The sequence below is a fragment of the Xiphophorus hellerii genome, chromosome 12, assembly GCF_003331165.1.
Source record: "Xiphophorus hellerii strain 12219 chromosome 12, Xiphophorus_hellerii-4.1, whole genome shotgun sequence".
Taxonomy (NCBI): Eukaryota; Metazoa; Chordata; class Actinopteri; order Cyprinodontiformes; family Poeciliidae; genus Xiphophorus; species Xiphophorus hellerii.
In genome coordinates this window covers 14,527,496-14,552,545 of record NC_045683.1, presented here as the reverse complement: position 1 = coordinate 14,552,545, position 25,050 = coordinate 14,527,496, and the positions used below count along the sequence as shown (strand labels likewise).

General features: G+C 40.1%; 1 protein-coding gene across 7 annotated transcripts in view; it reads left to right on the top strand.

Moving 5' to 3' along the window:
- frmd3 (FERM domain containing 3) overlaps positions 1 to 21,498 on the top strand; it is a 50,530-nt gene extending 29,032 nt beyond the window's left edge. For 2 of the 7 annotated variants that reach the window (XM_032578842.1, XM_032578841.1), the window contains exons 8-16: positions 1,469 to 1,557; positions 1,805 to 1,868; positions 2,149 to 2,250; positions 5,803 to 5,891; positions 7,320 to 7,394; positions 8,532 to 8,600; positions 8,718 to 8,842; positions 15,018 to 15,261; positions 15,973 to 21,498. In XM_032578842.1, the coding sequence (XP_032434733.1) occupies positions 1,469 to 1,557; positions 1,805 to 1,868; positions 2,149 to 2,250; positions 5,803 to 5,891; positions 7,320 to 7,394; positions 8,532 to 8,600; positions 8,718 to 8,842; positions 15,018 to 15,261; positions 15,973 to 16,453 (1,338 nt within the window). In that variant the 3' untranslated portion in view covers positions 16,454 to 21,498. Of the gene's footprint in view, positions 1 to 1,468; positions 1,558 to 1,804; positions 1,869 to 2,148; positions 2,251 to 2,703; positions 2,713 to 5,802; positions 5,892 to 7,319; positions 7,395 to 8,531; positions 8,601 to 8,717; positions 8,843 to 15,017; positions 15,262 to 15,972 lie in introns of all 7 variants that reach the window. The other 5 variants (XM_032578846.1, XM_032578847.1, XM_032578843.1 and 2 more) reach the window with 4 other exon arrangements.
- The last annotated feature ends 3,552 nt before the right edge of the window (positions 21,499 to 25,050 follow it).

Below are 25,050 nucleotides of genomic sequence, written 5' to 3'. Positions count from 1 at the left end.
GTATTGTTATATGAATTGTGTTAATTGACGGAGAAGAAACGACACTGATTTGGAAATTTTTATATGTTTCCATTTGTTTCTCACTGTGCTTTCGGTAAATTCACTCATACTTGTGGGTTTGTATCAGGCATAAAAAAAAAGTTTAATATGTTTGCCATATAAAGAAAGCTTTTAGGGACTCAAAAATAGTTTTAAATTTTTTGTTTATTATAAAAGTATAAATGAAGAAACTAGCTAATTCTACGTTTCTACCATTTCCACAGTAATTTACTACTAATGGATATTTTACCATTATGGTCTTTACAGTTAAACAGATAAAAGGCCGGACATAAACCCAGTATTGTTCTCTCAAAATCTTTTGAGGATGAAGCAGAAATGAAATGAATGAGAAAAGGCTCCAGAGGTCAGATCCCAATTACTTCCTGGATTTTAATCTCACTCTGGGGATGTCATTGCCTCAAATGAAAAAAAGAAACATTTCAGGAATCAATAATCTTATTGATCGATCTAAACAAATCCTTGATGTAGTAAGTCAGCAATCTTTGCTCTCCTTTTGTAGCTGGACCTGTAACACATACTGCTGAATTTGTAGTTTACAGCTTGAAAGCACATCTTATGCTAGCTTTTATAGCATGAGACTCAGACTTTATTATGTCTGATAAAGTTTCTTAAATATATAATTTGACTATTTCAGGAGCAGGAATATTATAAGTAAAAATATATATTATAATGTTTGCATGTCCCCTCAGTCATTTCACATATTTTCATCTGATTTGTTGTAATTACTGTTTTGACTTAATTAGGTTATAGATTATAGAAAAAACAAGCATAAACAAGTAAGTATTGAGCATATCAACATTTTCCCCAGACTAATATTTAACTGAGCCATTGACAAAAAATTAAAACCAGAGGTATTTAAGAACCCAAGAGATCCACTGAACAAAATCAAAGCAAATTAGTCCACAAATCTAGTTATGACTAAAAAAAAATGAATTATACAGAAAGTAATAATTAAACTCCTTGTGGAAATTCCTTTTGATGGCAATGATAACTTTAAGACTCCTGTACAGATACATGAGATACACATACACTACTCGGTGTTTGACACGCTCATCCACACAAATCATGTTTGCGTCGATGTTTCCATTAAAATACTCAACCTGAGAAAACTGTGTTTGATATCTAGTTTGTGTGCTTTATGCACAAACCATTGGAGATGAACAATGGATAAAAGATGAGAGGCTTGGTGAAACAGTAGACGACAGTAGAGAGGAATAGTGTGATTTATATTGAAACAGCAACAAGAAAATGTTTTCAAACTGTAAATAATTAGAGAATAGCCACGTTGTTCTGATCTGCTGTCATTTATTATGTCTCTCTCCATCTTACTAAGTGACTTTGTGCAGGTGTCATTTTCATGGAGATCACTGACACGCCGCTTTCCCCCTTGCTGTGTTTGTGTTTCCAGGACTTTACAGGCTCGACTGCATTTCTGGGCTTCACAGCCACGGGGTTTGTGGTTTTCCAGGGAAACAAGAGGATTCACCTCCTCAAGTGGTAAAAACTAGGGTCTGAAATAAGACTAAAAAAAAATTACATATGAAATATTTGACTCTGGTTTCAGAAACAACTAACCAGAAGTGACATATAAGTTGTTGTATTGCCCTTCGTATTGTCTGAAAAGTTATGACCTCAACTGTATGTCATACATTTTTTATATTCACACAACACTGCAGCAGCAGAGTTTCACTACGAGTTTTACTATAAGCATGTTTAATATTCTGACAGCGACTTGTTTTTGCAGGGGTGACGTAAGCAAGCTAAAGTTTGAAGGCAAAACCTTTTATGTCATTGGAGTCCAAAAAGAGGTGAGCATTGTTCCTGTACATTTTGAAAACATTTAAGTTATTATTACTATGGAGTCAAATATGATGTAGATTTCTCTGACTGTCACAAGTCATCTTCATCACCATGTTAAATCAATATCTTCTCGCTCTACCATTGTGATTTAGAGCCACACTTATCGTTTGGAAACAGATAAAATCCTGCTGAACTCTCCTCCGTCCCTCATTCTCTCTCTTTCTATTCTTCCCTTCTCCCCCCCCCCCCCCCCCCCCCCCCCGTGTTCCTGTCCATCATCTTTGTCAGATTAACTGTCCTGTTTGTAATCCTGTCCACCATCACACACAATCTATATGTGTGTCGCTGTTTCAGATCTCCTTAACAGGCAGGATTCAATGTAACAGGATGGTGGGTGTGTTACAACTAATCTCCTCCCTCGCATTATGTATTTGAGTGTGGTCCAAATGAAAGCATTAAATCACAGATAAATAATGTTGGAGACATGCATCGTACCGCAGCAGGTGTCCTAACATTTGGGACACGTGCTTCATCTCTGTGTTAATCATCCTGCAGAGTCATGGTAGATTTGGAGCAGCATTCTCAGAGCTTTGCATAAATGCTTCATTTATTTTGATAAAACTGTGTTCAAAGCAACCACAGTGTGCTTGCTCTTTAATCTACCTTTCAGCTGATTGGTTTCAGCAATTCTCATAAATATTTTCCTCATTGCAGCTTAACCTGGCTCTTCCATTGCCGCTTAGCATGTCAGTGTGCCTGCTTGTCTGTTTGGCAACTCACAGAGGGCTGAAGATGCAGATTTATCTTTGTGTTTCTGTCTTTTCTCTCTGTGTAAATACATAGTCTTCACTGGTGAGTAGATATAAGTAACCGCAGTAGCACCAAGCATTAAATCCTCAACACAACACCTCTCCTTGCAGACCTGCCCTCACCTCAGAGAATGATTGGAGTGAAGTTTTCTGTTGTTTTTTTGTTGTTTGTGTATTTTTGTCTTGTATTGTCACAGTTTTGAAACGATTAGTAAATTTATTTTCTGTTATCTCCTGTAATCTTTACAGCCACATGATCAAAACGACCCTCACAGCTCCATCGTCAGTTACTGTAGATTATGCAACGTCAAGATGCATAATCAATTCCTTTTTTCCTGTTTCAACAATGTTCCCTGACATATTCATTTTTGAGTGTTTCCTATTATGTCTGTGGGGGTGTGTCTGTGTGTGTATTTTACATTATCTTTTTTCTTTTACAACGTTTTCCACAAAACTGATAATTTTTTCTGTGTTTCCCACCTTGGGCTGATTGCAACTTTTCACTCCCCTAGTAATGCAGCACTTGCTTGAAAAGCCTGTTCTTCCTCGTCTCGTAACCTTTTCAATGTCATTTTAAATTGGATCAATGTAAATGTTTATATCTTCTGCAGAGTCAAAAATAGACACAAGACAGTGTAGCTGCGAATCTGAAGAATATTAATGTAAAACAGTTTGTTTCACAGATTTGTTCAAACTTATCCTTGAAACTTGCAAACTTATACCCTACTTTTCATAATTGCTTGTATCTTATCTTTTGTAAAGAACTAAAGAGATATAATTAGTGTTATAAATACATAATTGTCAGTGTAATAATTTAAATAAATGTGTTCAAAGTTTCTCAGTAGACATGAGGCTGCGGGACGTTCTGACAGTAAGAAAATCTTACATCAAATCTTACATGTTTATTTAACATCGATTTCACCAATGCTGAAAAGTTCAAGTAGCATGGACAAGTCAAAACTGGAGAACAGGGACTTTAATTTTCTGTAAAATTAAACATGAATGTTGTCTATTTTAGTCTTTATTTTATTCCTAACCAAAAAACTCCTCCTAAATACTGAAAGGCTGTGCAGCACTCAGGCAAAGGCTTGTTTAAGATAAATTTATATTAGTTAATCTGATTTCCAATAAATTATGGTAAATATAAATCTGCCTTGCTGTAAAGGCATGTTCCAAATTTGAGGCGTGGTTAAGAGAAATTAAACAGGAAACAGGAAATTGCTTATTACAAAATAAAGTTCCCACAAAACTCTGATCAAATTTATAAATGGTTTAAATATTAGTTTAAATGTTTCAGGTACATTTGTTTTATAAAAGCTAATGATTTTAGTGTATTTCTCTTCACGAAATTTGTTCACAGATTAAATGCGTTCAATGCAAAATTATGTTAATGCAATTACAGATTAATAACTTTTTCATCTTATTGTACGTCTTTACCAGAAGTATCAAGAATTATTGAGGGCATTATAAATATATTAGAATAGATTATACAACTTGAAATTGGAAAGCAGTGTGTACTTCCATAGGAACTGTTGAATCAGCATAATAAATGTCATCAGGTCGTCCTTTAGAGCACTTCAGCATTTCAGCCAAAGTGGGACCAAAGATTATTTGTCAATTTCTAAACATCTCATCTCTTTTACACACATGTAAGCACAGACGTAGCTGGTGAAGTTCATGTGTGTGAATCACAGTACCAACTTAATACACACAGACCCTTGCAACAGTTTTTATTCACCTGCAATATTTTCTGATTTGTTCACACTAAAACCACAAATTTCTGTGTATTTTATTGGGATTTTATGTGAAAGAAATGATACATGGGCTTTAAAACATTTTTTCTATTTTGTAAAATTTAAGGGATGTCAGTTTGAGTGGTGTGCAGGACTTAATGTAAACATGATGCAAAATTAAAGATGTTTAAGAAAAGGATGTTATGAAGGTGAAGACAAGCATTGTCTAAAATGACCAGCAGATTAGCAGAGGATTTCCTCTCAGTATCAACCACTAGATAAAACATCCATAGGAATCGTCTTGCACATTTTAAATGATGAAAGTCTCATCAGAAGGTTTTTCCTGCTGTGTCCCTTCATGTATAGCTGCCTTGTGTTATTAGTCCAGTTCAGTAACTCATTGTTCAGCCACAGTCCAACGAGGATTTGGATTTGGACTTGATGAAAGTAGCTCTATAACCCTGCCAGTTTAGGTGGAGCTTGCAGTTGTGCCACATCTTTTCATTTTTGCATAAAGGATTGAAAAGTGTTCTGAGATGTTTGAAGCTTTGGATATTGTTTTATAATCTACACCCTGACCTTTTTGTTGTGTCACATTGCTGGTTGTTTATTAATGTTCTCCAACAAACCTACACAAGAATCTGTATTTATATTCAGGTTACACTGCATAAATGGACTCTGATACTAATCAACAAGTTCAATAGGCTCTTTATCAATTGTTTCAGATTTTTACTTCTAAAAGCTTTTGAGACCCATGTATCATTTTTCTTTTACTTTACAATTTTACACTACTGTATGTTGGTCTGTCAAATACAAATTAAAATAAGTGCACTGAGCTTTGTGGTTTTAACGTGAGTAAAAATGAAAATGCTGGGATATGAATACTTTTGCAAGGCACTGCCCCTGCTGCATGACAAAGAGGGAGCTGTGCAGGAAAAGAAACAGACTGGACAAAAAAAAAACCCATCAAAGCTGTTTGTGCCACTTTCATTTGGCTCTGACGTATACCTCATATTGTGTTACTGTAACTCTCTTCATTATATTGACTTCACTGTTTCCTCTCTGCCTCTCGCTCACTCTGCGCCTTGCATTTGAGCGATATTGATCTGGTATCTCATGTTACCAAACAAGCAGGCCTGAAAACGAGACATCTACAGGAATAAATCCCCTCTCCCTGTCCATAAAGACCCATCCTCTGCAAGCTACAAGCTCTTTTTACTGCTGAACACGGTGGCCAAATCACTATATCTGTCTTAAATCTTGCTAAGCTTACAGCTTTGGATCTATGGGTCAGCGTTTTGTGCAGCTCCCTCACATTATGTTCAGCACTTCCCCTTATTTATGCCTCTCTGGGCAGTCATTCACTCTTTTTTTCTCTCTGTCTCTCTATTTCTGTGCAGAAAAAGCTGGTGTTGACATTTCACACCTCGACTCCTGCAGCGTGTAAGCACCTATGGAAGTGTGGGGTGGAGAACCAGGCCTTTTACAAGTGCGTCTGCAAACACACATGCATTGTTACAGTATATACATTTTCTAGGTGTACATGTTTTCATAAAAGAAACTGCTGTAAATATTCGTCTCAAAGTGAACAGAAAACATTTAGCAAAAGACAAAACAGCAGAAACTAAAATTCAAACAGCTCAAGAAGAAAATAATTCTAAATTAGGGAGAAAGCAGAACTGTATAGAAATATATAAAGTATCCATAAATGGTGTTGGAATAAAGGAGACAAAGCGGAAATGGTGATTAAGTTAATAAGAGGTAAAGATAGATGAGAATGTTTAGGAATATTACAATTAAGTTCAAACTAATAAAAAGAAAGATAAAAAGTAAAATAAAATAAAAATAAAATCTAGATTTAATTTCAAGAACAACTATAAACGTTTATTAATCACAGAAATTAAACAAAACTGTATAGTATTTGAGTCATCACAAAGTCAACTAAAAAGTAAAAATGTAATCATATTTATTACAGTATTAGTAGAAATTTTTATTAGTTTGGCAACTTCATAAAGTGAAACACATATAAGTTATATACGCAGACAGATATTTTCAAGCCAATATTCCTGTTAATTATGATCATTTTCTGTTTACAGCTATTGTGGGCTTAGTGAGAAGTATGTCTTAGCATGTGCATAAAGAATATTTTAAAAGTTTAATCTGATAAACTTACAAACCTGACTCAGTCACACCAGTCCAGTCAGGAGGAACGGTCATGAGAAATTTATCTAAGCATCTAAATTCAGCCATTTAAGGTGAAAAATGAAGAGACTTTGTGCAACTTTGCCCCTCAATTTATAAAGTTTAGCCACTGAGTCCCCATGGCTTAAAAAACATTTCTGTCAGACTTAGTCATGATTTGACCCACTTATGAAGAACACACTATAACATGTCCTTATCTGTCACAATGTAAGGCATTGAATTTTTCTGGAATAAATTAATATCTATTCACACAAAGACAATAAAGTGCAGCAGGAATCAACAGTGAGGTTGTAGAGAAGTAGATGAATACTATAAAGGGTGAGTGTGTCTTTGAGAGAAGGAGGGAGTAAAAGTCAGCTCAGATGTCAGACAAGCATTAGAACCTTTAAATCAAATTACAATAAATCAAGTTTGGAAATGGCTGCCAAGATGAGGTTGTTGATCGTTGATAGTCAGATCTTATTATGAAAAACATTGAAAAATATTCACCTTAGCCCACATTTTTCTGTAAATACTGCTGGAAGACGAGGAATGGAAGCAAGATTATTAATAAAACCTTAAAGAACATAACCAATGTTAAAAGACCTAATAATGTTGGTGGAGTTGTTTATCTGAATTCTTTAATGTTCACTGAGTCTGTGAAGCTGCAGTGTGCGTCGCATTTTGAAGCTATGCTTAATGTCTGCTGCTGTTTCTTCCTCTGTCTGTCTGTCAGATGTGCGAAGTCGAGTCAGATAAAGACCGTCTCAAGCAGTAACATCTTCTTCAAAGGCAGCAGGTTCAGATACAGGTGAGACAGAAAACGGTGCGGAGGCGTGGTGTTAGAGAGCAATGTGAAAAATATTCACAACGTGATAGAAAAGCAAAGTTCATGCTTGGAGGGAAGGCTTCCTACACATTGTTGAAGTCCAGAGAAGTGTGGAATTTTATTTATATTTTTCCATGTAAGGAAAAATAAGAGGAATATTATTCTTTGTTTAGACAAGGTTTGTAGTCTGAAATCTTTAGCATGAGCTAGTGCTACTAGTGCACATTAAATCTCCTCTCAACATCTTTACAAGAAAAACAATTTAATACAGACATTCAGATTCACTTGCATACGTTCCAGTTTGATCTTAGCTATTTCTTTCTTGTTCAATGCATCAAAATTGGTTATTGACTTTATATTGTATTGTATTGTTTATATTGTATCTTTTGAGTTTCTTGTCTGTTATTTGACAGACATTAAAATACATTTCATTAAAATAAAAAAGCAGAAGTTCCCAGAATAATGATGTAATTCACAACTAATGACCCTTGGTTTCTTCAACTATTGAAATAGAATTCATTCAGATAAATGATAACTCTGTTTGTGACTTTACCCTATAGAGAAATACAGGAAAGCAAAAAATATAAATGTAACAAGTATACATTATCACCTTGCAGATCTCTTATTTTACCCTGAGTCTTCACAAAAGGAGCAGATGTGATGGTGGAGCCTGCTGACCCTGAAGCAAACCTCTAAGCTCCCATTGTTCAAAACAATGGGAGCTGCAATGCCTCACAAATGTGTTTATACTTGCTAAGTTTATCACGTTTTGTGAAACAGCAACACTGCTGCATTGAAAGTTTGTGGTTATAATGTTACAAAATGTGAGAAAGAATTGAAATGAAACAGTCAAGAATAGCACTAGTTATTAGCAACATCAGCAAAACTAATAAGACAAATCTACTTTAGTCATTTTCTTTGCAGGCTTCTGCAGCTAAATTAGAAAAATGCCATACGGCATATTCATTATAATTCACAATACACACTAAGGAAACCTTCGTAATCTCAGCCATGTTTTTTTCCTAACTCTAATATGCAGCAAAAGAAAAAATACAGTATTTAGAAAAGTGACATGTTTGTTAGTAAAACCATCAACATGTATGTGATTCTCCTCCTCAGTGGAAAAGTAGCAAAGGAAGTGATAGAGGCCAGCTCCAAGATTCAGCGAGATCCACCCGAGGTTCACAGGTAGGATTGATACACCTCTAGTTGTTCAAGACTGCACAGTTGACGCTCTGAAGGACAACACAACAACTTTTCATGTTGAATGTGTCTCAATGTGTGTGTGTTTTTTTTTTTTTTCAGAGCTCAGTTTGGTCAGAGTCGAAGCTTTAACTCTCTGAGCCATAAAAACCTGATCATGAACATGGAGCCTCTGGTGCCAGCACTGCCATCCACCAACGAATACGAAGAGGCGGCAGCAGACCCCGGTAGGAGGAACCTGCGTACACATCTCACCCTACAGCTTCACCCTCATGTCCTCCTGTAATACGCCTCAGAAAGTCACATTGGGCCTCCCTTGTGTAAGAGGAAGCTCATGTGTGACTCTCAGCCAGCGAGAGTTAATTGAGCAGCTGATGCTCCCTCCATCAGCCTCGTCTCCCTGGAGACTCCAATTGCTGTACGCTAAAAATACCCCTCCCATAATCCTCCCCGAGGATCCCCCCATGCCTCTGAGTGTCTGAATGTCTGACTTTGTGTGTAGGTTGTTTTTACAGAGTCACATGTACTCTTTGTCATCTCAGAAACACAGCCGCACAGCAAACATCTGCCGCCGTATCATTAAGGAAAACTCAATCACAAGTGATGCATTTGGCTCCAAGGAGTTTGTCTGTTTACGCCCCTGTGAGCATCTGGGCCTGCAAGTTTTTGTTAATTTTGTTTGTCGTAGGCTCTGCACTAATAATAAATGATTGCATCTTTCAGTGACAATAAAATACATCAACTATATTAAGAGAATCATTATACTCATCTTAGTATTTTACTTTACTACCACTTACTTATTCTTGTGTTTTATTTACCCTGCAGTGTTTCTTTGTTGTTCTGTTTATTCCCTTTTGTTTCTGTCTCCATTTTGCTACTTTATTTCTCCTACATTTCTTTATACTGTTCTGGATGACTTTTGACTAAAGACTAAAGTCTTTAGCCAAATACTGTATTTTCTAATGTCAAATTAGAAAATATTTACATGAAGCAACAAGGACGGTCAAAATGTATCAAAAACCCTTGAATATGTTTTATGTACTAAGTTCCAGTTTTATGAATGCCTAAAAAAGCATTTTTTCACATCAGAGAGGAAGTAGAAACCCTCCATTTGTATGAATGTTTATGTTTATTTTATATTTATATTCTGAATAAGGCTACATTTCCAGAATGATAACGGTAAAGAAAAAGTTTTGAATTTTCTTAAAACTAAAATCCAATGAGAACAAGGTGACCAAATATCATTTTAAGTGGATTCCAGTATTTACCTAGATCCATATTAAAGCAATTAGCTCTTTATTAAAATAAAATCAATCTGCAACAACACCAATCTGCTATCTGAATTTTCAGTGTTATTAAGGTATTTCAGTTTTGGTCTTTAACAAACCTTGTACTGTATTTCACATGTAGTTTTTCCATCTTTGTTCAGTTCAAATGGGATAAGAATACAATAAAAATAAAATTTATAACTGAACTTAAGTTATCAGTTGGCAAATCCTGTCTTGTACACAACTTGTTACCTTAGACTCAAGTGGTCAGAGAGAAGAAACAAAGCATTTGGCATCTTGTTGCATATAATCATGCACTCATCACTGGCCACAGATGTCAATTTAAATGTATTATGTATGTCTACTTTGCACTATTTCCAGCATGTATCTATTAATCTACCAGTGTTGTTGATAGGACAGGAAGGGAAACTGGTGTGGAAGAGCTCAGGGTAGGATTATACGAGAGCAGAGACAAACAGGGTGAATGGAAACAAGACAGGGCAACATGAGAGAGGAGCTAAATGATGGGAGGGATGTGCGTCACAAACTGAGTGAAAGGCATGGATGTGGAAAAAAAAGATAAATAAATGACAATTAGAAAGGGAAGCAGGTAAACTAATGTTTTTGTTGACCTTGAGAAGTCAGACAACTAAATGAGAAGAAACTGATAAATCTTACCTTATCAGCGCTGATTGAGGACTACACTGAAGAGATAGGAGTTAATTAGTTTAACTGAGTTAAGAATGAGAAGATAAGTGCAAACATCAATCTGGAGGATCCTCATCTTTACAGTTTCAGAGTCAAGGATCAGTGAAGGTTAGGATGGAGAAGTCAGACACTCAGACAGAATCACTCTCAATGGTTCTGGAATATAAAGTAGAAACATCAGAAACTGAACAGAATAGTTTGTGGGATAATAAGGGATTAATGAAAGATGAAGAGGATGTTCACCAGGAATAGAGTCCATTGTTGAGTGGGTTGAGAATGGGAAGGATCAGGAATCTTTCCACCAACATAATGGTCCATAATAAAACCTTCTTCTCTTTTCCATCAAAATGGTTCAACTATTTTCTTGCCATCACTTTCAGCCACCATATCTCTATTTGGATTTTTCTTGATTTATTTTGTTCCTCCATTTACTCCCACACATCTACCTGGATTCCCCTGTTTATGGCTTCATAAAAACATCGTTCTGTTTGACCTCTTCCTCTTTATCCTCGGGGACAGGATTTCTCTACCCCTTTCTTAGTTTTTCTGTCATCTTCTTTCCCCCCTCATTTGTTTTTAAGAAAATCAAAACCTCACTGCTCAAAGTTTTGCAGTAAGTCTGTAAAGGTTAGTTTTCACATTCACATTACAATGCATTATCTGATCTGATGTGAAAAAGTGAAATAATGAAAATGATTAGAATATTGCTGCCATGTTTAACCAACAGCTGCAGGAGCAGTTTTACAGAAATCAAATTTTTCCACATCTATTTTTTTAATACACTTAATGCTAAGGTGTAAAGTTATTACTATTATTATTCTTTATCACCCAAGTTGTAATTTCTCCTCTTTTTGCCAGAATCCAACCCTTAATTGAGGGCCTCACACCCCTCTCCCCATTAATTCACATCACGAGTTATTCTGCAAATTGAATAACTTTATTAACATAAAGAGTAAGTGTTAACATAAAACTAAATTTAAAAACGTTCGTCTTTGCTCTACAGTGTAGATATCATTAAAGTATCATAAATTTTGCAGCCAGTATCATTAAAACAAGCCTTTTTAAGCACCTTCTCACCAATAAACTGTCAAATGCTGACTGAAGAATCTGCTGCAAGGACTTTGGGATACAGTGTCCTCAAGATGGTCTAGGATCACCATCTATATTCAGAGCACTAATCTGAACCATTAGTGGGGGAACAGGAAGCTGACCCAAGGTCAGTGATGTCCTTGTCCTGCTAGTGCAGCCTGTTCCAGTCTGAAGCACCAAATTCTTTACACAAATACACACAGACAAACTTTATATGTCACAGTTTGGTCTACAGATACATTATTTCAATGGCACTATAAATTTAGACCTCCCTCAGATGGTTGCATCACAGAAGGACATGGGAGTGATGCGACAAGTCGTCACCTCTGGTTAATCAGGGGCTTGGAGGATGCATTTCAGTGAACAATGTTTGTCTTTGCCTTGTAACTAATGCCCCACAGAACCAAATTTATCTCAGGAGGAAAAGAGGCAGATAAAGTCAGACTTGTAGAAAGGAAAAGAAAGTGATCCCCATGGCGGTCGGGGTCAGGCCTGCCCCTCAGTAATCACAGCTAGATTAGCTGCTTCTCTGCAGCTAGGACCACTTGGTTATATATAGAAAGTGCAGCTTTGGGCCTGATCCGCCTCTAATGCCCCCTCCACTCCATGTTAATATCCCTGACATTCACAGGAGGGCCCACTGTGTCTGTGTATGAGTGAGGGCATGTGTCTGGTGAATGTCTCACGGCGTCTGTCTCTAGCGTTTGAGTCCAGCTGGCAGCCCAGTCCGAAGTTCGCCTTAAAACCGAACCATGGAGCTTCTTGAGCACAGAAATGGTGGGGATGTTGGCGGGGAATTCCTGCAAAGCAGCTTGGAGCTGAGAGTCAGTGATCACCCTAAAGTAGGGGACACTACAAGGTGTGGAAGTCCGGGACAGACAGGGGGGCTGATGGTGGACCTGATACCAGAGAGACCACAGGGAGAGGGGATGGACCCGGGACGGGTCGGACCTATTGAGGTTTTCGAGGAGCAAGCAGCCTCAGTGGTGGTGGCCGAGGCTGCCAGATGTCAGGTTAAGATCACAACGAGGCGGAGCATCCATCTACGGATAGCTAATCACACCTCAAGAGACGTTTACGTGAGGCTGGTGGGGCACGGCGGACGGATCGCCGGAACCAGAACAGTACATCGGAGAGGCTCACTGGAACAAAGTAAGATGAGTACAAAGAAGGGAGAAATAGTTTGACGTACAGTACAGAGTAAAAGTTTGGACACAACTGTGTGTCCAAACGTTTGGTCTGCACTCAGTTTTTGAATTCAATGAGAAAGTGTGTCATTGAATTCAATGAGAAAGTGTGTCCAAACTTTTGGTCTGTATTGAGTACAGACCAAAAGTTTGGACACACAGTTGTGTCCAAACATTTGGTCTGTACTGTATATCAGAGGCATAGCCACATACACATTTCACATAAACTAATTTAGGTGTTATGGAGCTGAAAATGAGATTGCATGATGAATAATAGCAGGCCTGTGTTGGACAACCAGTGGAAAACCTTCACTGTGTGTGCATCTTGGAGTTTGTGTGGTGACCACAGAGGAATTTTACACCTTGTAGTGCTTTTCATCTCATCTCAGCAGAGGTCTTCATCAGAGCATGAAGGACAGTAAACAGGAGTTGCTAAGAGACGATTCCTCCAGTCAGTTATGAGGATTCTTAGACTCAGAGTTTTTATTTTAAGAATTATTTGGTCATAATGTGAACCTGGTCCTTATAAACTGTAAAGTGAATATCCCTATACTCTAAACACTGTAGATCTGTGAACTATGAACTATGTGGTTTGTCCACATAATTATGAACTTTAGTTCTTCCAGTTAGCCTATCATGTGCTTGTGTTGTTGAGAGGAAAGCATGGCACCCAGAAAACCTGACGTGTGCAGGACCAAACTCTACAAACTGGAAACCACAAACCTTCCAGACCTTTGTCAGCTAAATAAAGCTGAATAAAGGAAAGAGGAAAACAATTTGTGTAAAACATTTTAGACCTAAAAGTTTATAAACAAATTTGTCCCAGTCTTGCAAAGTTAGTTCCCAGTCCCAGAAGAGTGTTTAACCTTTAAAGTAAGCACAGTTTATCTCAAATAAATGAAGCAATTACATTCTGGTATATTTATCAAAATTAAGGTTTATTCATGATTAACACAAAAAGGAACACTTAGAAGCTTTTTTACTCCCGAATTAGTAAAATAAGTGCATTATTTCAAGACAAACTTTGAAATATGCAGCATCAGATTTCAAAGGTCAAAGAGATAAAAAACTTTATTTTGATTGTGGGATTCAACCTGCATGGAATAAAAGGATATTTAAGATCCAAGCGTGAAAGTGGCATCTTAAATCAGTGGTTTAAGAAATAATACAGAGTCCCTCTTTTTTCCACAGTACTTTACTTCTGATTCCCATGTGCTAAGTTTTGCACACATGTTATTTCTTTCTAGCTGTGTTTCTATGGTTACTGCCACCACTCGCTTCCCATCCATCGGCACAAGCTGTGATTTCGCTCATGAATGTGTGTTTCATCTGAGTCTTATTTCTCAAGACGTTTACCCCCCAGCCTCTTCCTTATCGGCTGCAGGATGACAGCTGGCTTTATTTTTAACACATGCATCACTTATTTAGTCAGATTGTATTTAGATTCATTATTTAGATTCATTCACTCAATACTGAGTCAACACCTTGGAGTTGAGTAAATCCGCACACAGCTGCTCTCCTGTCCGTCCGCATCGCATCATCAAAGAGATTTACTTTGCCACGAGCCTGAAGTTGTACGAGACAGAACCACAAACAGCATCTCAGAATTGATCACAACCTCAACTAATGCACGGCAAGATTCCCCCACTGGCCTCTGCAGGCCGTACAGAACATCCTGCGGCTGCGACATGCACTTTGAACCAAGCAGATGGCAGCTCTTTCATGTCTATCACTCCTGTATCAACAAGTTACATAACTGACCTCATTTTCTTTTACATTTAATTCAAAGCTGGTTACTTCATTTTTATTAGGCAGTATTTCTTTCATTGTATGCGGCACTTGCTCTGTCTTTAAGTAGGATAGGAGCGCCATCATGTGGTTGATATATTGGAAAGCTAAAGTTTGTGTGTTTTATGAAGGTGACTTTTTCAGATGGGGATTTGCCACCAGTATCCTTCTCTTACAGGCCAGGCATAAAAAAACTACTTAGGTTTTTGGACTACTCATGACAATCCAATAATTTTGGGAATTTGTATCCAGTGAAGCTTAACCTTCTCTGTGTGATATTTAACTTTCATTTGTCTGAAATTATATTTAACTTCGCTGAATAATGAATGGCTTTCTCTTCTTTTTTTGTAACTGTCCTTTAGCAGGTGTTGTTGCTGTGAAGGATCCAGTTCCTCTGTCTCCTCTCGAACCCTCAGCGGCATCAGCAGCGGACACAGAACAATCATGTGCAGAGAGGAGAAGCTCTTCTTTGATCAATGACCTGCAGCCTCACTGTGTCTCCATGGAAACCCCATACCTCCCACCCCTAACACCAAAAGCTGAAGACGGACTGGAGGAAGACGACGAAGGCGGCGGTGCACTCACCATCTCTGAACTTGCATACAGGTCTTTAAAGTTGCATAAACATAGATCATAATTATATTTTAAATTTTATGTTCATTTATTTCACTCTGACCAAGTAGCAGGCAAAATAATAATCAGTTAATTCAAGACTACTAGTTTAAAAAAGACGTAATTATGTTTGTATCGTTCTAATTCATAATAAATCAGACTAAACCTTTCAGATTTTAGATCAGTTAGAATTTACATTTTTATTTATATTTGCTGACTGCTACAATAATGAGGGAGAATGTCAAGTGTTGTTTTTTAACTCTCTTCATATTCAGAAGTCCAGTCATATTTTCTCAGTATTTGCTACTGTTGCCTTTTTAACTCTATGCTACTGTTGCCTTTTTGCTCAGATTGATGCTCTCTAAGCATCAATCTGAGCAACAGTGTTTGGGTATCCTTCCACAAGCTTTTCACATTAGCTCGCTGAATTTTAGCCCATTAATCCAGCATAAACTCATCTAACTTATTTAGATTGAGAGGCCATCTTGCTAACAGCTTTTGAGCTCTACCTAAACATTGTCTTTGCCATTTTATGATGTCTTTATCTCACTTTGTAACTAATCTGGTGGTATTTTTAGGCTAGGACTTCTGCTGTCACATAAAGTGAAGCATTGCACCTGCAAACATTCTCTGAAAAAAATTGCCTCGTTCCATTTTGCTTTAGGATCTTTCTGATTTCATGAACATCTTGTCTCCCCTCTCCAGCCCCTGTGCCAGCATGCTCCCCACCCCAGTGGAAGACAGTCAGGGAGGGGTCAACCAGCTCTTCTCCAGTCCTGTCCAAAGTCCTGCTAGATTGCTGAGAGAGCTCCATGCTGACCCCGACATCCAGGCCCAGTTGGAGGCTGAGAGGGAGCGAGACCGCGAATTTGAACGCACTCGCCTGGCTGCCAGAAGTCGAATGAGCGGAGTCCTCGCCAGTAGCCTGCGGCTGCTTTCGTCCAATGAGAGAGTCAACACCTGGGTGCTGGGGGTAGCCAGGTTTGTAGCTGTGCTCATGGGGGTCCTGCTTATCACTGTGCCCACACTGCTGCTGCTGCTGGAGTCGGACATCGACGTGTCGTTCCTCCACGAGATCCGACAGACACCAGAGTTTGAGCAGTTCCACTACGAGTACTACTGCCCGCTTCGACGCTGGATTCTGTGCAAGATCAGCATGGCCATGGAGAACCTGTGGTCTGACTAGGCAAGACAGAGAAAGAGAGAGAAATCAGTGATGAGTCAAGGAAAAAGGAAAAAGCTGGGCCCAAATGTCTGTTTAACATGTGATTTGTTGTGAGTCTTAAAAAGCGATGCCTCTTAAGGTAGACAATTCAACCTGCCAATGAGGTGAAGGAAAATCGCTTGTTTGAATTGAGTCAGTGCGTGCTAAACACTTTGGAAACAAGTATTGTTCTTTCTCCTCGTTGGTAGAACGACTTACCTCTTAGTAAAACTGAAACTAGGGAGGGAAATCCTTCTTTATAATGAAGTTGAATCACTTGATAAGACTGACATTTCTGCCAAGAACTACCTGAGAACAAAAAGGGAAGTCATGGAGGGAAGGGAAACTGAAAAATGTATTAGTTTTATTGTTTTTATTTTCCTTTAGATTTTAAGGCTTCTCCACTCCTGATGCTGACAAGTGCAGGCAAAGCCTCTACAGTAGGCTTCACAAACTGTTCTGATTGGTGTTCATCCTTCCAACCAGATCACCTGATTGGCTATTAAGTGTGTCAGTCATGACGGAGTGGGTGGGAAATGAAAAAGAAAAAATACATACTCACCAGTAAACAAAAGCATCAATCTGAGCAACAGATTAAAAAAAACTACACCAAGATATTAAAAATTGCTACCAATATTTAAAAAGTTGTTTTTAAAAGTTTTGTACATTTTTATGTGATTCAGATATTTCAGGAATTTTTCAGTCAGAAGATCTACTTTGAGCTTATTTTCAAATTAAGAGTTTACAAAAGATTACTAAAAAAAAAAAAAAAAAGCTAATTTACTGAGGTTTATCAGAATGAAGGGTGTTGAGAAACTATTTTTTTAAGACTACCGTCAACATGTGTTGTCTTTGTGGTAGAAATCTGGTTTTACTCCAGCAGAGGTTAGAGCACAAATCCTTCAGCTTTTTCGGATTATTTGATGTCATCATGAAGGAAAGCCGTAGAGAAAAACAAACCAGTTTGTGACGTTAGGATGTCCTTTGTGGAACTGTTAAGTGTTTTAAATGTTAGCTCATGCATTAGCATTCATCTTTCAACATGATACTTTCAACAAATGCAGCAAAGAAGAGAAAAGAAAAGGGAAGTGAAGACGCTTCTAATTAGTGAAACTGAGAATCGCTGTTTGGTGATTTATGATTTTGAAGAAGTTTGTGTTAGCACAAAGTAAAGAAACATAAGTGAGTCTTTAGGTTGGTTTGGTTGAATGATTCTCATACTTTTGATTACAAGTACCACCTTATCGAACACTAGGTACTATTAACTGGGTCAGTGCCTCTTTTTGCCATTTGGCTTTGCCAGTGAACAAGCCATTTCACACACCCAGCTGAAACCAGATATTTACATACACTCTGTAAAAATAAGCAGATTATTTTTTGTCAGAGTAATGAGAACAAATTACTGTCAATTATAGCTCATTACTATAAATTCAGAGGCACTAAGATTTGAGAAATGCTGCCATGGCTTTGTGAGATTAAGCAGCTTGAAAACATTGGCCTTGTAAAAATCTATCAAGTAACTGTTAGTTTTATTGTTTAGGGAGGTTGGATACATGTTGAATTATTAGTTGCTGCAGTCTTACTTAAGACAATCAGTAGGTTTTTAATTTGGTGCCCATTTCTAATAGTTTTGCTATTTGCTATTTGGTTTCTGTTGTATGCGTCATGTCATTGACTAAATTTGAAATTCTATCTGAAAAACAGTCCCATTTTACTTTAAGAGCTGTTTTAATCATTTCTTTCTCCAACATTTCTGCATGTGTTACACTCACTGTTTGTTTTTCCTAAAAAATTGGCTGTTACTTTTTGTAAACACCCTAAATTTAGCAAATAACACTGATTTCCAACTCATTTTCAGACACGATTTCCTTGATAAATCAAACACTGCATAACATTAAAACTAGCAGTGGTACTTGTACCACAATGTCAGAACCACAGGCCTAGTCCAATCATGCAAACAGTTCACTGGTGTAAAAGAAATAATACCAAACATACAGTATTTACCCTTCACAAACACAAATTTGAACTAATTTGTATTCATTTTTAGGATAATCCGTAGAAATGCCTACTCACTCCACCTTTGCTGTTGTTCTAGATAAAGTTACAAAAGTATTTAAAGAGATAATTGCTTGGAAAAGTAGTTGAGGAACTTGCTGCATTGGAGTATCTTACTGTCATTCAGTTCTTTGTTTTGTGAATCATTAACGTAATACAAGAGAAGAAAATCTGGGATGAAATCATCCGAGACTGAAAAATATACAACTATCAGTAAATTATTAATATGTAAAGGCTACGGAAGGCAAACAATGGTGAGCATGGGTCTTAGACTAAAAGAAACTATAATATGTAGCTTACTCTCAGGAAAGCTCAACTGTTTATGTTAACATGAAAACAGGTGTCACACAACGGATACATTAACACACATTACAGTCACACATTGTGCTTTTCTGGACACCAAAGCAGTTTATGTGGAACAAGATATTATTACGGCTGCAGATTGTCTGCCTAATTTAATCAGCTGTGTATGCATCATGTCATTCTAATGGGAACTGGAACATAAAGTGTCTCCTTCAATGCACTTTTACTGACTAAAGTAACATTTACCTTACATACAGATGTCACTTTTCATACAGTCTGTGAGACTGCAGCACACAGTCTAACATCAAATTCTCTTCTATCTGATGTCTTATGATCAGCTGTATTGCTATGTGACTTTATACACTTTATGCATTTGCAAGTTTTATGCATAGGAAATATGCAGTAACAACAGAAACATGTACTTTAAGACAGAGCATTTATTTTCCTACGACAGCACATGCACTGAATTTCATAGGTGAAACCAAGCAAAGGGCCAAAACGCTATGATGGCGTTTACTTTAAATGTCACAGATCTGAGTTCAGTTTTGCTTCACTGTGGAGGATGAACCTGACCCATATGCACTGACACTGTAAAATAATTCCCATCCAATGACAGACGAATATGTCTTTTTTTCCTTAAATGTCATGACATCAAAAAGACTTGTGATACTTTGCAGAACAAACAAAAAAAGATTATGTAAACACATCATTTACACATGTACATATATAAAGACATAGTTTGTCACTGGTTTTAGTCTTTGATTGCTGTGCTGCAACTTTTATATTAGTTCACTGGCTCCACTAGCTCTCAGTGCAAACTGCATGTCCTCATCTGTAAATATTGTGTTTATAGTTGTGGTTTAAATAAGAAAAAAACAAGAACAGGCCCACTGCAGGTAAAGATTTTCTCCTTTCTTCCCTATGTATGTCTTTGTGTAAAGAGGCTTGGCTGTCTCATCCATTTTAAAATAATGCTTGTTATCTGTGTTTCTATCAACTGAGAGAGGAACATTCATCCCACATATTCTTGAAAGCTTTTGTTCTCATTCATAATTAGGCTTTCATTTTATTTATCTACTTGATATTGGTTACACGTGGTTTTCTGTACCAACTCTGTAAGAACTTCCTTTCAGATAAAGCATAAAAATTTTCTTAAATAATTCAAGAAGTTTTGGAAATGTACATTTCTTCTGGCCCTCAAAAAAAAGCTGTAAAATACTTGAAGAGTTAGCTTCATCATGCTAAGCTATGTCATTGTAAGCCATTAAAGCTAAGCTAATCTCATTGCTAACAGCATGCTTGCATGTTAGCTGCCAAAAACTGGATTCATGTGATTTTAATTGAGAGAAACATACATTTAACAGGACTCCAGTCATTGTCAACATACAGTATATGTTCAGTTTGTGAAAGCAAATGTAAAAACCCTTAACCTCTGCAAACAATGAAAAAACCTTTTGGTTCTGAAAACTCACCATAGCCTGATATGACATGTAGCACGCCACTGTAGCTTATTTATCAGTTCTGTTAGCATTCTTTGATGGCATTTGATTGATTTGAGTTTGTAGCTCCTGTTTTGAGCTAATTAGCCTCCCGTGTTTGATAACCCAGTAGTTTGATGGAGAGTAGGCCTGCAGCTGACAGTGGTTGTGATTTGAATCATGATAAATCACAACATGATGCACCAGCTGATGTCACTTGAGTTGTTAATGATATGGTCCTTTAATCATAATTTCAAATTCAAAACTGAATTTTCTGTCATCCAAATCAAATTTGACAAAGAAAATAATACCTGGAATTTAAATTGTATAAAATTATCAACTGTTTTTAGCAAATGTATTTAAAATTATAAAACTCAGGTCTTATATATGCAAAAAATGCTGGATAATAAGTAAAAGGGTGCGGGAAGTGTGTTAATTCAGTGTTTTATGTGCATGTACAGTAGCAGATTATCTTGCACGGTTCCTCTGGTGGTTTTTTTTCAATTGTCAACCAAACTGATTGTTTTGGTTACAGTTCCTGTCAGAAGTTTACATACAGCCATCAAGTGACATGGATGTAATATTGATTTGAGGATTTTATGTTTTGAGTGTGGACAAGTCAAAATTATTCTGAAAGTTAGTAGGTTTCCTCAAAGACAGTAGCCAAAGAATCTTAAGTGATATATCAGCCAAATGTCAGTGGAAATGTCTGGCTATACATTTCATGATTAATTATTTATGAAATAAACAAAATCCACAGTAAATCTGTGCACTCAGTTCCTATCCTCCAAAATTTTTTATGTTGTTTATTGTATTATCCATCCAACCTGGAAAAAGTAAAATTTCAATGAATTACAAAGAACCCAAAATATGATGGCTGTTTGTAAACTACAGACTGGGGTTGTAGCTTTTGCTGTTTAAGTTTACTTTTTTATTTTTAGACAGTTCTTTTTGTTGTTGTTTGTTTTGGATTGTTTTTTCTTTTCAGTCTCTTTGACTAAGCCACTCTGGGAGATTTTTCTTTTTAAAAACAATCTGAAAAAAAAGAAAGAATAAAGAAAACCAGAGACAACCAAGCCTTATGAATTTTGTGGAGTAAAACTTTGAATGTTTGTATGTTCTAAAAAATAAACATGGATTGTTTTCTATGTTAATACTGCCACAATAAAGATCCCTAAAGAATATGGTTAATATGGTCTTGTTTACTCCTCCATGGGCTGCCACCTTATCGTGGTGGAGGGGTTTGAGTGTCCCAATGATCCTAGGAGCTATGCTGTCTGGGGCTTCATGCCCCTGGTAGGGTCACCCAAGGCAGACAGGTCCTAGGTGAGGGACCAGACAAAGAGCAGCCCAAAGACCCCAATGATGAAGGAAAACTTTGGACTTGGTGTTCCCTCGCCCGGACGCGGGTCACCGGGGCCCCACTCTGGAGCCAGGCCTGGAGGGGGGGCACGATGGCGAGCGTCTGGTGGCCGGGCTTTTACCCATGGAGCCCGGCCGGGCTCAGCCCGAAGAGGAAACATGGGCCCCCCCTCCCATGGGCCCACCACCCGTGGGAGGGGCCAAAGGGGTCGGGTGCAGTGTGGGATGGGTGGCAGCAGAGGGAGGGGACCCTGGCGGTCCGATCCTCGGTTGCAGAAACTGGCTCTTGGGACGTGGAATGTCACCTCTCTGGTGGGGAAGGAGCCGGAGCTAGTGCGTGAGGTCGAGAGGTTCCGGCTAGAAATAGTCGGTCTCACCTCGACGCACGGCTCTGGTTCTGGAACCAGTCTCCTTGAGAGGGGCTGGACATACTTCCACTCTGGAGTTGCCCAAGGTGAGAGGCGTCGGGCAGGAGTGGGCATACTTGTTGCTCCCCATCTCGGCGCCTGTACGTTGGGGTTTACCCCGGTGAACGAGAGGGTAGCATCCCTCCGCCTACGGGTGGGGGGACGGGTTCTGACTGTCGTTTGTGCTTACGGGCCGAACGACAGTTCAGATTACCCACCCTTTTTGGAGTCCTTAGAGGGGGTACTGGAGAGTGCTCCTCCTGGGGACTCCCTTGTTCTGCTGGGGGACTTCAACGCTCACGTGGGCAATGACAGTGAGACCTGGAGGGGCGTGGTTGGGAGGAACGGCCCGCCCGACCTGAACTCGAGCGGTGTTCTGTTGCTGGACTTCTGTGCTCGCCATGGATTGTCCATAACGAACACCATGTTCAAGCATAAGGGTGTCCATATGTGCACTTGGCACCAGGACACCCTAGGCCGCAGTTCGATGATCGACTTTGTCATCGTTTCATCGGATCTGCGGCCGTATGTCTTGGACACTCGGGTGAAGAGAGGTGCGGAGCTGTCCACTGACCACTACCTGGTGGTGAGTTGGCTCCGGTGGTGGGGGCGAAAGCCGGTCAGACCTGGCAGGCCCAAACGTGTTGTGAGGGTCTGCTGGGAACGTCTGGCGGAATCCCCTGTGAGACGGAGCTTTAACTCCCATCTCCGGCAAAACTTCGAACACGTCCCGGGGGAGGTGGGGGACATGGAGTCTGAGTGGACCGTGTTCCGTGCCTCCATTGTCGAGGCGGCCGATCGGAGCTGTGGCCGCAAGGTTGTCGGTGCCTGTCGCGGCGGCAACCCTCGAACCCGCTGGTGGACACCTTCGGTGAGGGATGCCGTCAGGCTGAAGAAGGAGTCCTATCGGGCCTTTTTGGCCTGTGGGACTCCGGAAGCAGCTGATGGGTACCGGCGGGCGAAGCGGCATGCGGCTCGGGCGGTTGCTGAGGCAAAAACCCGGGCGTGGGAGGAGTTTGGAGAGGCCATGGAGAAAGACTTCCGTACGGCTTCGAGGCGATTCTGGTCCACCATCCGGCGTCTCAGGGGGGGGAAGCGGTGCAGCACCAACACTGTTTATAGTGGGGATGGTGTGCTGCTGACCTCTACTCGGGACGTTGTGGGCCGGTGGGCAGAGTACTTCGAAGACCTCCTCAATCCCACCAACATGCCTTCCACTGAGGAAGCGGAGCCTGGGGACTCTGGGTTAGGCTCTCCAATCTCTGGGGACGAGGTCGCCGAGGTGGTTAAAAAGCTCCTCGGTGGCAGGGCCCCGGGGGTGGATGAGATCCGCCCGGAGTTTCTTAAGGCTCTGGATGTTGTAGGGTTGTGTTGGTTGACGCGACTCTGCAATGTCGCATGGACATCGGGGGCAGTTCCCCTGGATTGGCAGACTGGGGTGGTGGTCCCCCTGTTCAAAAAGGGGGACCGGAGGGTGTGCTCCAATTATAGAGGGGTCACACTCTTAAGCCTCCCTGGCAAGGTCTATTCAGGGGTCCTGGAGAGGAGGGTCCGTCGGATAGTCGAACCTCGGATTCAGGAAGAGCAGTGTGGTTTTCGTCCTGGTCGTGGAACGCTGGACCAGCTCTACACCCTCGGCAGGGTCCTGGAGGGTGCATGGGAGTTCGCCCAACCAGTCTACATGTGTTTTGTGGACCTGGAGAAGGCGTTCGACCGTGTCCCTCGGGGAGCCCTGTGGGGGGTTCTCCGGGAGTATGGGGTACCGGGCCCTTTGATACGGGCTGTCAGGTCCCTGTATGACCGGTGTCAGAGTCTGGTCCGCATTGCCGGCAGTAAGTCGGGCTCGTTTCCGGTGAGAGTTGGACTCCGCCAGGGCTGCCCTTTGTCACCGATTCTGTTCATCACTTTCATGGACAGAATTTCTAGGCGCAGCCAAGGTGTTGAGGGGATCCGATTTGGTGGCCTTAGGATCTCATCTCTGCTTTTTGCAGACGATGTGGTCCTTTTGGCTTCATCAGATCGTGATCTGCAGCTCTCGCTGGAGCGGTTCGCAGCCGAGTGTGACGCGGCCGGGATGAGGATCAGTGCCTCCAAATCCGAGGCCATGGTCTTGAGCCGGAAAAGGGTAGAGTGCCTTCTCCGGGTCAGGGGGGGTGTCCTGCCCCAAGTGGAGGAGTTTAAGTATCTCGGGATCTTGTTCACGAATGGGGGAAGAAGGGAGCGGGAGATCGACAGGCGGATTGGCGCAGCGTCTGCTGTCAAGCGGGCGCTGTACCGGTCCGTCGTGGTGAAGAGAGAGCTGAGCCAAAAAGCGAAGCTCTCGATTTACCGGTCGATCTACGTTCCCACCCTCATCTATGGTCATGAGCTTTGGGTCATGACCGAAAGAACGAGATCGCGGATACAAGCGGCCGAAATGGGTTTTCTCCGTAGGGTGGCTGGGCTCTCCCTTAGAGATAGGGTGAGAAGCTCAGTCATCCGGGAGGGACTCAGAGTAGAGCCGCTGCTCCTTCACATCGAGAGGAGCCAGTTGAGGTGGCTCGGGCATCTGGTCAGGATGCCTCCTAGACGCCTCCCTGGTGAGGTGTTCCGGGCACGTCCCACCGGGAGGAGGCCCCGGGGAAGACCCAGGACACGCTGGAGGGACTATGTCTCTCGGCTGGCCTGGGAACGCCTCGGGATTCCCCCGGAGGAGCTAGAAGAAGTGGCTGGGGAGAGGGAAGTCTGGGCCTCCCTTCTGAAGCTGCTACCCCCGCGACCCGACCTCGGATAAGCGGAAGAAGATGGATGGATGGATGGATGGATGGTCTTGTTTATTCTTTTAGCGATAATCTGTTGTATCAAAATAACCAGAAAAGATCACAGGCAATGCAGGATTATTTAATGTATTTTATGACATCCTTGTCTCCCTCTTGTGGTACATTTTAACAACTACATTGTCTGTTCTCATACTGTATAATAAAATATATGGCAC